Source organism: Rissa tridactyla, chromosome 9 (assembly GCF_028500815.1).
Source record: "Rissa tridactyla isolate bRisTri1 chromosome 9, bRisTri1.patW.cur.20221130, whole genome shotgun sequence".
Lineage (NCBI taxonomy): Eukaryota > Metazoa > Chordata > Aves > Charadriiformes > Laridae > Rissa > Rissa tridactyla.
In genome coordinates, this window is record NC_071474.1 from 33820883 (window position 1) to 33833798 (window position 12916).

At 36.8% G+C, this 12916-nt stretch overlaps 1 protein-coding gene across 1 annotated transcript in view; it reads right to left on the reverse strand.

The window, feature by feature from the left end:
- The window catches only part of LOC128914972 (connector enhancer of kinase suppressor of ras 2-like), a 212579-nt gene that overhangs the window by 106351 nt on the left and 93312 nt on the right, over positions 1 to 12916 (reverse strand). Inside the window, exons 3-5 of the mRNA XM_054214713.1 lie at positions 10623 to 10825; positions 9053 to 9140; positions 1466 to 1507 (exon numbers count right to left, since the gene is read on the reverse strand). Of these exons, the coding sequence (XP_054070688.1) occupies positions 1466 to 1507; positions 9053 to 9140; positions 10623 to 10825 (333 nt within the window). The remainder of the gene's footprint in view (positions 1 to 1465; positions 1508 to 9052; positions 9141 to 10622; positions 10826 to 12916) is intronic.

Consider the following 12916-nt stretch of genomic DNA (forward strand, 5'->3'; position numbering starts at 1 on the left):
TGTTCATCACACTTTAACTGCTGAGCCTATGGGATACTTAAAAATGGAAACTTTTCTCTCATCTCTTCTTCCTTTTCAGGCTTCTAACCAGAACAGGTGGAAAAGTCAAAAGTTACATTCAGCTAAAGATGTATTTCTAGAAGTCATATGCAGTTAGAATTGTGGATTAAAAGGTGTATATATGTATGTATGTGTGTGTGTGTATATGCACGCTCCAAATCCCAGAAGATTTTGGGTGCTTTTAGAAGTTCTTTTCAGAATCAGGTTTGCAACAGTAAGGTTTTTTCTAAAAGTCACTCCATGCTTTCTGAATTTAACAGCACATCAATGTTTTATGACAAATTTTAATCCCTGCTGGAAGCAGAGTATGTGTAAAAGGCTTTAAGAAAAAAAAAAAGACCAAAAAAATAGTTAGGCACTTTGTCAGAGCATGTCAGAAGCTGATCTGAACTTGTAAATCCTTTGAGATTTCCCTTTCAGCATCGGTTTTAACTCTATCTCAGTGTCAGTACAAGTTTTTAGTGCCAGTACAAGGAAAATAAAAAGTATTTGAACTAAAAGGCCAATATCTAATCAATAACTTCATATAAGATTCTTCCATTCCACTTTGCCATTAGATTTTTGAGTGCTGAAGGCACAGAGTGCTCAGTCTGACATCCAGTGCAGCTAGTAATGTACCAGTCTGATGGATCCATTGCTGTAATTCCATGCCAGCAATCCTAGTAGGAGTATTACACTAGTAAGAGTATTGTGAAGCTTCTGAAACAATCTAAGAAAAATAATTATGTATTGGTAATGTATATGTAACAGAGAGCATTACTCCAGGGAACTGCATGGAAAGGAAGAGTGAGAGGGAGTATCTGGCCTTGCTTGCTAAAATAAACAATCATAAATTAGGAAACAGCAGAAGAAAGCTGATTCTTAAGCCTTAAACTTGAAAGACTTCCAATTTAGGAAAGAGTAAAAGGACTTGGTAGGAATGATTCTTAAGTGAATGACTGCCATCTTCCGTAGGCCTCCAATCTTCAGAGAAACTGGAAACAATATCTAACGTGAAAAATATTTTATTGATATTGTTTGGGTAGTCTCTCTCAATTTCTTTACATTGATGCAAAAAAAAAAAAGAAAAAGACATTTTGGAGTGTTAAACCTAGAGTACTGGGGTAGTTATTAAACTGGCTGGTAGGAGGCACAACTAACTTGCACTAAATTGGTTGCAGGGGGTCACAAAACGTAAGCTGATATCTCACTCTCATCGCTGGTCTTGAACATAAATTTTAACTTTTTATCTATTTGACCTTATTTATGAAAACTTTAACTTTTAGAAACTGATATAATTCATCAGAAGTTGCGTCAAATAATAAGGAACTTTATTTTCTTATGGTAGCTTCAATGTTTTTTTAAATCATTTAAGTGGATGGGATAGGATTAGAGAATACCAAAGCAGAATACTTAGATTACTTACCACATGAAGAATTTTATTTTCTGTTTCATACACTGTACAATCCTGTGGTAAAATAAAACAAAAATAATTAATACAGATTATTTCAAATTTCCAATTGAGAAATAAAAGAACGCTTTATGCTGATAACTATCTCTTACAGATGTACCTGTAAAGACAAATGATCTCTTGAGTTTTGTCATGTCCAAAAGGTTACTTTACAGTCTTAAGAAACTTGACTTCTCTTGTAGCTGGTTAACATCAGGGATCTATTCTTCCATTTACAGTCATGAAAGTCATGCTGAATACTGACAACAATATAAATGTAAGGCAGAGGGGACAGATTCATGATAGTGAGAAAAGAGTAACTGAATATAATTAATCTAGCATGTCAGAAATTCAGTGATGCAAAGAACGAGAGGTACATTGCCTGGCCTTAAATCAGGCAGAATGTTAGCTGTTCTACAGGTTGTGTGGGGTGCAGACAGCTGTGCCAGACTTACCACTAGGTAGATTGTGTTACTATAAAGCATGGGAAGGAAGAGTAAATAGAGAATATTTTGACAAGTAGTACAATGATAAAGATGTCAAAACATGGTGTGTCCACACAGACAGTTTGGTGCACTCCCATCTTTTGCTTCAACGCCCTGATTGCCTACACCATCCACAAGGCACAGCAGCAGTCCCACCTCTTGGGAGAAGCCACTTAACTGACTGCTCTAGGTTTGGACTTTGAAAGGCACAAGTCACACCAAAAAGGGACAAGAAAGGACATGGGCTTGCTCGTGCTGAGCATTGGTCCAGGGATATCCAGTGGGTTTCACTGCCTTAAGGCCCACACAACTCCATCTCAGCTTCCCACTACACAACATTGCTATTAACCAATTCAGGCCTGAAAAGCAATATTCCTGATCAGCCTCTTTATTTACTTAAGACTTGTAACTTCAAGAACAGTCATTTTCCTATTTTAGTTATCTTTTTAAGAAGAATAATAAATCTTATCACTACACAACTTAAGAGTCATTACTCCTTTAACTTGCATTTTGATTTAGTGATATTACAATGGCTAGAATATGACTTTTCCTTCATGAAAGAAAGTATACAAATCCTTAAAGAGATCTACTGCCTCTACTGCTTATTAATGTTTTGAAGATTTCCTCCATACAATCCTCTATAAAGCATGACAGTATTTAACCCTTTTGTACAGGAGAGGGCCCAAGTGCACCAAGGCAGCTGTCCCCAACCCTCCTCCTCCCAGTCAGCGCCCCAGATCACCACACGGGCTCTCAAGCTATACTTTACTAAAATATAAAATTAAGAGGAAAATACAGAAAACTCAAGTTTGCCAGACAGAGTGAGACTCCCTGAAACACTTGGTCACCTCTGAGGCCGGCTGCAGCCCCTGTGGCCCCAGAACCTGTCACAGCTTGTGCAGCCCACCACACTCCTGCGTGGTGAGCAGCGGCCTGACACACCTGCCTGTCACCAAGGGGCTGCTGTTTTGTAGCAAAATCTGAGGAGAAGATATTTCTGAGGTGTTCCGGAGCCTCCCTGTGTTCAGGGAGGCCGGCACCCCGGCCCTGTGGCTGGCAGGAGCCCTGGAGCCCTGTGAGGGAGGGAACGAAGAGGCGGCCACAAACCACGCTGAGGGCCTGGCAGGGCGGGATCCTCGCCAGGGGCCTCGTTTGTCATAGGAATCTTGTTTATAATGCCATACTGGTGCTGATTATTTACATTTAAGTGAACTAATGGTTAGTAACTAAAAAAATTATGTTGGGAAATTGCTAAATACTTCCCCAGGCGCTATGTCACATTGGAAAAGCTTTCTACAAAGCAAGATAAGGATTTCAGGACATATTTTTAAGGATGAGGATATGACAAGTAAAAAAATGTCTTGTTTATTTGTCTTTTTTCCCTGAATAAGTTTTTAAGTCAAATTTAACTTACCTATATACCTAAAAGATCCCCCTCAAGCAGCTTAAGATTCTCTATAGTTCTCAACAGTTCCTCTTTCCTGGATCTTAACTTGTTAGCAATAACAGTTAATTGCTTTAAACTTCCCATGAAATAATTCCAACATCCGCACTCCATATGCTCTAGAAGCAGATGAGCTACGCGATCAGGTCAGGCTGTGGTACTCTGTGAGAGAAGTAGCAGCTAACGGGCAGATCTCTGCTCCTCCTGTCCCTCAGCTTGGATCTCGGGATGCGTCCCATCCGCCGAGGCCAAGGCCATGCCCAGCACTGGGACCTCCTTTGAGGACATTGTCCCGAGGCTGCTGCAGGGCAGCTCCAGCCTGGGCACAGGTAATTGTCACACACTCGACCTTAAGGGTCATGTTTATTTTGGAGGATTGGTGTTTTTGTAGAGAAATTACTTTCTAAGCGAAACCAGTTAAAAGAATATTGTTACAGAGTAAGAAAGTTAAAATCAGAAGATTGTGAGTGCTGAGGAACACAGAGAAGAATTTATATTAGCATTTCATGGTCAAGTATCCCTTTGATGTTTCTTCTGTATTCATAGTGTTATTTTCTACAGCACAAAAAGAGAATTCAGTTAGTCAGTTTGGTTGGCAATGCCCAAGGCAGTTTTTCCTACAAGTTTTGCACACTTCAAACAGCGCATCCGCCATCTCCTTTTAACCCTCCAAGTACCAAGAGAACAAAACGATCACAGCAGGGCTTACAGCTTGACTTCAGAGCTAATGCTCCTTTTTAAATTATTCCTTTAATTTCTGTGCTAGAAATATAATATGAGCTTCATTCTGAACAAACTTAATTACTTCAGGTCAAAATATAGAGAACTTATGTATTGTAAAACTGAAATTTTACTGTTTTGTAGAGCAGAATTAATGTTAGCTATACTTATGTTGCACATTCAAGATTACACTAGCATAAAAAAACATTAATTGCTTTGGGATTCCATCCAAAATAGATGCATATTGAGTTTTTTTTAAAAAATACATCAGACTAGTTTAACTGAGAGGTTAAAAGCACTTGCAATATTATACTAAAATATTAAGATATGTAGGTCATAATAGTCTTCTGATTTATTTTTCTCTGATACATAGAAATGCACTAGGGATCTCATTAAAAAAATATCTTCCAGGACTAACATTTATAGAATTTTGATCTATTTTTCTTAGAAAATAAACAATAGTTATAGCAATATTCTTTCTAGATCCTCCGTAAGCAAGACGATATGATAAAAACGTATTTTCTTAGTTTAAAAAACTCTTAAAATTAGTAGCTGCCTTCTATTTGCCGTCAGTAAAATGGTAAAATACAGGAATTACAAAAATAGTCACAGCAGCAGTATTACATACAAGCCAGCTTCTGCACTATCCAGAACATCCTACCTTTCAAAGGTACAGGACACCTTCGTAACTCTGATAAAGTAAACCAGCATTCGTTTGAATATTCATAGAGAAAAGGTCAGTGGGCTTTGTGTTCACCCACACTATAGTCACAATTTTAGTCTATAGTTCCGAAGGAGAGAAAGGCAAGTACTACTGAAATGTAGACATACCATAAAGAATGTTTTATGACAAGCCTTGAGGACAGTTAACTAACACATAAAAATACTCATACATGTAAAATATTTTGTTCATTAACTTAGTACAATAAAACAGCATGACTTAAGTCAAGTACTGAAAAGAAACAGAGACCCTATAAAGGAGCAGCTCAGAAGAGAACTTAAAACCTTGAGTTCTTTGCTAGTTGAATGCCATTTCCCACTATAACACTGCAATAAAGACCTACTGCAATCTTTGAATGGTGGATGTGACAAAATGATATTTAAAATTATATCGCTTGTATACATAAGATCAAACACTCTTCTGGAATTCACACATTAAAAAGAACAAGATTGCTCTGAAATTAGGCAAATATACACCGGTAAATACACTGAAGTAAGTTATTTTACTTGGTTTAATTAAGGTAAAGACTTGATCATAATCTATATTTAGAAAACAGTGAACAGATGTTTGCTAACAAAATGTTCTTTAGCAAATGCAAGCAAAATAAGATTGAGGGGCTGAAAGCTGAAGTCTGCAAAAGTTCAAACTGAAAATAACACCCACATTTTTAATGGCAGTTGCTGAATCACAGAATAGTTCAGGTGGAAGGGACTTCTGGAGGCTACCTAGTCCAACCACCTGCTCAGAGGAGGGCTAATGTAAAAGACTGGATACAGAAAATTACTAAGAATCAACAATTTCTATCAATTGCAGTACAAACTAGATAGCTTCATCTTAAACACAAAGTATTTGACTAAAAAGAGGGTAAAAATCTGTGATACGGCCTCTGAATTTATTTCAGTGCGGTTAATTAAATGTTAATAAAGGGGAGAACAAGCAAAATTTTGTTTGGCTTTTGTTGAAAAAAAAAATATGAACCTGAGCTGTGCTGACATTCTTCGGTAAAACACAGACAAACTTTTTGTTTAGAGAATGTTTGTTCATGCAGTTTGATGCAAGTATCAAAACTATCTAGCAAAGGTTTAAATATCTTTGACATAATCAGGAAAAAAGTAACCAGAAAACCAACTTTTACTAGAAGTAGTGAACTCTTTCTATTCAATGAAGAGTTAACCAATGGCTGCATTTTATGAACAAAATTCCAAACTTATTCTTCCCTAGTTATTCCAGTTATCTTTCCCGCTGTGTAACTTTAGTACTAGAGCATGACCAAATCCAAATTCAATTAAGTAGTCTGGTGGATTCATTTTCAGAGCAAAAATAAAAGCTAGTCTACCTTAAAGCTAGAGCTATACTTCAAAATGAAGTCAACAGAGAGCTCAGATGTTTGCAATACTCTGATCTAACATGCTTTTTTGCACATTATCATCAACACTTTCTGATGGGACATTGCACCTCAAAATGTTTCAGGATGTTTCTGCAGCTTTCTGCGTAATGCTATTCTTTTATAGTTTCCCTGATTATTTTAGGGAAGGTGAGATTGTGAGTGATGAGAAAACCGAGTAGAATAAAATACATTGCCAAGCATAAATTGACAACTTCTCTAAAACTAGAAAATAAAGACCAATGTTCTTATAACCAGTATGAGAATATACTGTTTACAGATAAACAAGTGACTGCTTATTCATCATAGCATTTACATGGTATGTAAATGATCATAGAACCATAGAATCATAGAACCATAGGGTTGGAAGGGACCTCTAGAGATCATCTAGTCCAACCCCCCTGCCAGAGCAGATAATACCCAATATTGCAGATCATCTGGTTTAAATTTTGAATGAAGATCCATCTTCACACTAAGAGAAAGAATATGACCGAAAAGCTGAAACATCTGCTTCCTTATTAGATCTAAGAGTATGTCACTCAGATACATACAGTACATCCTGGCAAGAAGATTCATAAGCAGTGTCTATATTAAACTAAGATTACACAGTAATGCCCCCTATTCAGAAGGAGGTTCACCTTGAGTGGCAGCTGTAAGTTATGCACACAAAGCATGCTAATTTTGCACAAAATAAATCTTCAGATTGAAGACATTCCTCACTTAATGTACCAAATGAATGGCCTTGACTGCTACTTTCACACTGATTAAATTACATGTCTAAAATATATATAATTCATAAAACAAGAAGTATCTGAAAGGATCTGAGACCTAGGGTTCTCTTAGTTATGCCTTTCAATTCATATTTTAGCCTAGAGTTAAGGCTGCAATTCTGGTTTAGGTGAGACATTTCTGCTTTCACACATTAAGATCAATTTTCGTCAGATTTAGTAACAACAAAACTGTGAATGATTTTGCTTATCTACTCTTTCTGGTGCTGTTTAATAAACTGTAAGAAGATCTTAATAGATGACTACCAAAAGACCCAGATCTGACAATAAGATAAGGAACAGACAAAACTTGATTTGTAACTGATCTGAAAAACTAACTAAACATTTTTCATCTTGGAATGTCTTGGAGTTTATGCTAAAAGATTGATTGTTTTTAAGTTGTCAAAAGGAGGACAGCTTTGGGAGTGGAGTTGAAGAGTTGAAAAAAAAAGAACTAAACTATTGCCGGTAGAGGAGAACTGAATTTCATCTGCCAAAAGCAGTGAAATGAACAACAGAAATGGAAACTGCAATTCAAAATTGTACTATTTGTACCTAGATCACAGGGAAAAATCAAACTCACACAAACAACGTGCAATATCAGCTGAAGGGCGGAATCAGAATCGGAACTTGTTGTAGAGAAGTTCATTTTGCTTAGTCTGTAAATCAAAAATAGCCTAGTGCTATAAACACCTTGTAAGAGAAAGCTTAATAAAGATACATAAATAATTAAATGCCTACATAGGAATTTTTAAATCAAGAAAAGAGAAAAAGGATTTTTGGTGGTTTTTTTTTTTTTTTTGGTACTGCAAAAATGCATAAAGGACAAAATTTGTAAAAGGAATAAAGCTGAATACTATAAATTAAGGATAATAGTATAAAATACAAAGACTCATATTTATCAGCCTTAGCTCTTCTTTTTTTTTTTTTTCCCCACCCTAAGAACTAGAATGAAATTGAAGAGGAAAGAAAAAAAATAAAAAGTTTTCAGAATGCTACTACTTCAGGAAGCCTTTTAAGTGGAATGAGTTCTATGATTGGTCTACTGTGAGATTACATGGAAAACCACACCAGCACAGGGCAGAGGCAGGCAAAGGAGCCCTGTATATTGGAGGCAGGGCCAATCTAAGGTGCTTACAAAACTATAGCTTTAGCTAAGCTTTCTTCTTGCTTTCCCTCTTTTGTCTTTCTCTTTTGCTTCATTCCAAGACAGCCCTGCCTGTTCTCTAACCTCTCCACGTATTCCAGTAACACTATTTTGTCTCATCGATATTGGTATCCACTCACAAGAGGAGAAGCTCACTGTAAATATTTGTAGAACTGATTTCCACTCAGTCTTTCTGTACCTGTATGTCACCTCTTCTCTTACTTCAGGGGCAGACACTGTCAGAGACTATTATTATTTGTATACTATGTAGCACTACAGAACCAGATAAATTGATGTTATGTGTCTGTGGTTGTGCTATATTACAATTAAGTAATGAATGTCAGTGATGATAGTGCTACTACCCTTGTTTGTTCCATATTTGGTTTGTTTAATGTTACGAATATTTAATGTTAATCACTAAATAACTTTCATGTAACTGTCTCTCCTTTAAGTGAAGAAGCCACAGTACAGGGTCTGGGTGTATTTGTATGTATTCTAAGAACTTGTCCCTGAAAGATTTTTGATCATTCACATTTTAATCTGCAACAAACTGTTAGCAGTAGTTAAGCTGTTGCCCACTGTGGCTTTGTTCTTTTGTTACACTTGCATGGTGGTAGATAACCTAACATGAAATTGTCTACTCAAAAGCAAACTTGATTATTTTTACCTTCACACTATCCTTCAATCTATTCAGGCATATTAGGATAAACAGTCCAAAAATCTTCCTGTTGCTGCCAGAGAAAGAGGATATGCAAAGAACAAAGACGTAATGCTAAAACAATTTTTCTGGTGAAGTAAAAACTTATCAATTTTTTTTTTTACTGTTGCAATTTTATTATTGTTTATTACTGCAACAGTATGAAGAGGACTCAGAGCGGAAGATAACCATTCCTACCTGTTGCACAATGGTTGTTAGTTCCAGGCACAGTTGAACAATGTTGTTTTTCAGCAGTGAGTATTCCGTCACGCTGACAAATGGAGACCTGTGACAAAGGATGGATGGGTTTATACAGCATTAAGGATTATAACTTCTGTTTCTGGTGTAAGCAGTTAAACATGTTTATAGTTAGTAAATTTGTTTTCATAGAGGCAAATATAATCAGGTTGGATAACTGTTCTATAGCTTAATCAAGAAAAAAAGTCCTGAAATAGCGTATATAGTTTTCAATAGCACAATCTTAACTGTTTTTTGGAGTATTCAGAGGTATTTAAAAGATATATGTAATATAGAGAACAGACCTACAGCAGAGAAATGTGAATCACCGAATCATGACAATCCTCAGCAGCAATTCACACAACTTTTGTAAAATACACCTTTGAAATAAGAAAGGCGGGAAGGATGTAAACTAGATTTTGGCCAGAACATCAGAAGTTATCATTCTTGTAGAAAGTGGAAATAGGAGCTTCCAAATAATTATTAGTCCAGATTTCCTTTGTACGGCTCATTAAAGACAGCATTTCTAGTATGACATCACTCTTTAGCAGCAGCTTAATTCAGAGAGCAAAGTAACACTTACTTAATCACTAAGAGCTTCCCACACATTTGAATTTTCTTTAGGCTTTCCAAATTCTGGCTGAATCTGACCCCATTTGAATTTATAAGAAGGGACAAGGTCATAGCTCGAGAAAATATGACTGCTGGCATTAGGTTAGGAAGATGTCACCAGGATTATACAAATCCTGTAAAGGAGGGTGATTCGCTCTCACTGTGATTTTTAAGGTGCCATTTATACATTCAAGAGCATTCAGATTCAAGATAAAGCTATCCATTGCTATAATTCCAAAGAAAGAGAAACAAAATATAAACACTCTGATGCTATTTTATGGTTTTGGTTTCTTTCCACAGTCAAAATTAACTACATTTATTCAGGGAGATACTTTTAATCAAATTCTCATTTTGTAAATGAAAAAACCAACAGTGGTTGATTGTTGAGGATTAAACAACACCACATCTGTACTTAATAAATCGATCCCACTCTTCATAAAAAAATCTAATAAAATTTAATTTTCAGACTAACAAGTACTGTAATTTATTTTGAATATTCTGAATTGATTTGCTCAACTCCAGGTTGTTTGAGTCTTTTTGATGGCTGAAGGACAGTTCAGACTCCACAGTCTTTTCTTCCTTACCCTTCTGAAATTACCAATGACGTTACTACCACCTGTGACAGTAAGATATCAACTTAGAACAGCACAAAAGTATTCATTTTGCACAAAATACTATCAGACTGAAAAGAATCTGAAAAAGTAACTAGAGAAAACTTTAACACTCTCCTGACAGAAAAAGATACTACATTTTGCCCTCAATATTTGAGAAATTTGCACACTAAAATTTAGAGCTAGAATTCCAGAACTGCCATTTTAATATTAGAATAGAAGAGTACAAGGGAAAAAGAAAGCACAAATACAAAATAACCCAAAGAATTATTCTCGTGCATAAAGGAGACCAAGGAATAGTAAATTACCTGTCCAGCCAGGCTAGTAAGTTCTTGGCAGCACCAATCAGGTCAACTACAGAGGTAAGAAAATCATTTGGTAGGCGTCTGGAGGCCCTGCCATCATAATGGCCACTCCTCCTTCTACCCGTTATAAAGTTCTGAAGATTTTTGGCTGACGCATTCAGCTTGTGAGACAGAGTTCTCAGGTTTTCGGTCTCCAAACCATAATTCTGAGGGGAAAGAAGATACACAATTAAGTGAAATAGTGTGTTGTCAGCTACGTGAACAAAACTGTGAGGTTAAACATTCTGAATGGTATTGGTTGAAAGGATAGGATAGTTATGGATGCCTGGTGTTAGACTAAGCGACAGGCTACTTTGTTTAGAACATAAAAGATGCATCCATCCTGTTATCACAAAAACCTCTGCTGTCATTAATACTTAAAATACTGGAGTCCCCAAACCCATTGGTCCAACTAAGTCACTGAGGGGAAGGCAAAAAGAATCCCCATATGCTGAGTCTCCAGGTCTTTTCCGTTTTCAACAAGTGAAGGTGAGAGTCTGTCCACCCTCCCCTACCTGCTGTGGTTTAGTATTAACCAACCATTTGGTATCCTTGTTACCCCTGAGAACAGGTCTTTAGCAGTCCCACTGCGCTGGATCTCACTCATTCAGATTTGTGTTAGTCCCCCTACTAACTTGTGATAACTTCACCTTAGCAGAACTTCCCTCTTACTTACACTGTGAATAAGGTATAAAATCTTACGTGGCCTTGGTGACAGGCTTTTACAGGAAAATTCCTTCCTGAACCCTGCTGTTGTTGGTGAGCAGCTGTCCCATATATAATATGATATGGGAACAGTCAAATCAGGTCAGAGCAAAGACACAGTACTCCTGTTTCCAATGACTGTGTAGGGAAGAAGCTCAGAAAAGGGCAGGCATGTAATAACAGCTGTTAGTGGCTTAGAGACTTCAGCCAGTGACAGCGTCTTCATATTTAATAGTTCTTAATGGATTTTCTTCCACTGTTCTGAGGGGAGAGGAGGGGGCAACAGGTTGAATCAAAGTAAAGTTTTCTACACACAAGTCCCTTTTCCCTTTTTCCACATTCCTTCATCCATGTCTCTGTCCTTTTATCAGCAAGCCGGTTCCATGCTTAGACCCAGGTAACAACGAGAAAGATATCTCAGCTCATATACGTTAAATAATTCACTCAAATTCACATAGAAAGTCTCAAACAAACTGAATTGAATGTAGATTTCCTGCTGCTACAACAGGATGTATCATATGAAAGAATTTAATGAGCATTTAAACAAAATTGACTTTCAGAGTATGAATTGATTGCCCACTATTAATTTCAGCTATGCATGTTACAGAGGATGACTGATCATGAATATCACATGTTAATTTTTCTGCCTAAACTTCTTCCTCAAAACAGAGAATAAAGAACCACAAACACTACACAATGTATTGACTAATGACAAGCTTACGAAACGGGATGCTTGGAAGTCAGAAAATACAAACAAACGCTTGGTTTGGACCACTTACAGCTGGTACTTAGGACCATGCCTCCCCTGCCAGCTGTTCTCCCTCTCAACGGGCACTGTGAAAAATAAATCAAGCCCCCTGCCTCCAGCTTGGAGGGCAACCTACAAGGAGTGGAAACATTTTGCTATCTTAGCTAGCTCACTGCAATCTTAGCTAGCTCACTGCAAAGAATTTTTATTTTAAAATAGTTTTAAATACTAGGAAGAGAATTAACTTCATTGTTTTATACATGTCATGCCTAAAGCATCACAATCAGTCAATAAGGTTTGGAAGCATCCAGTTTAAGATGGAATAGTGAAACAAATTAAAGTTATATTGGTTTAGCTACAGATGAGAACAATTCTCTTCGTCTTTTTTTCCAGAATTAATACTGTACAGTTAGCAACAGCATCACTAAAGCAAGTCATTCTATTTTGGAAAAGTTTAAAGTTAAAGCAAGTTGTATTTGATATCAGTACGTAATTATTTATTATTTGCAGCTAATCTTTCTTTTATCAAAGCAATGAAGGAATTTCCTCCCCGGCTCTATTTTTCTCCCAATAATTCATTATTGCATAAAAGCTCTGGAAACTGTCAGTTTACATTCAAGAAAAGCCAAGCAGGAGAGTAAACGGTTTGACCAATGAATCTTTAAAGGCCAGTAAACTTTCACCAGAGAGTAAATGCCTGAATGTTGAAGAAAGTATGCTAGATGCTAGCAGTGTAATCAACCGGAGCGATCTTGCCCAAGTCATTGGAAAACACACAGGACTGAAAAAAAAAGTGTGTTTGAGG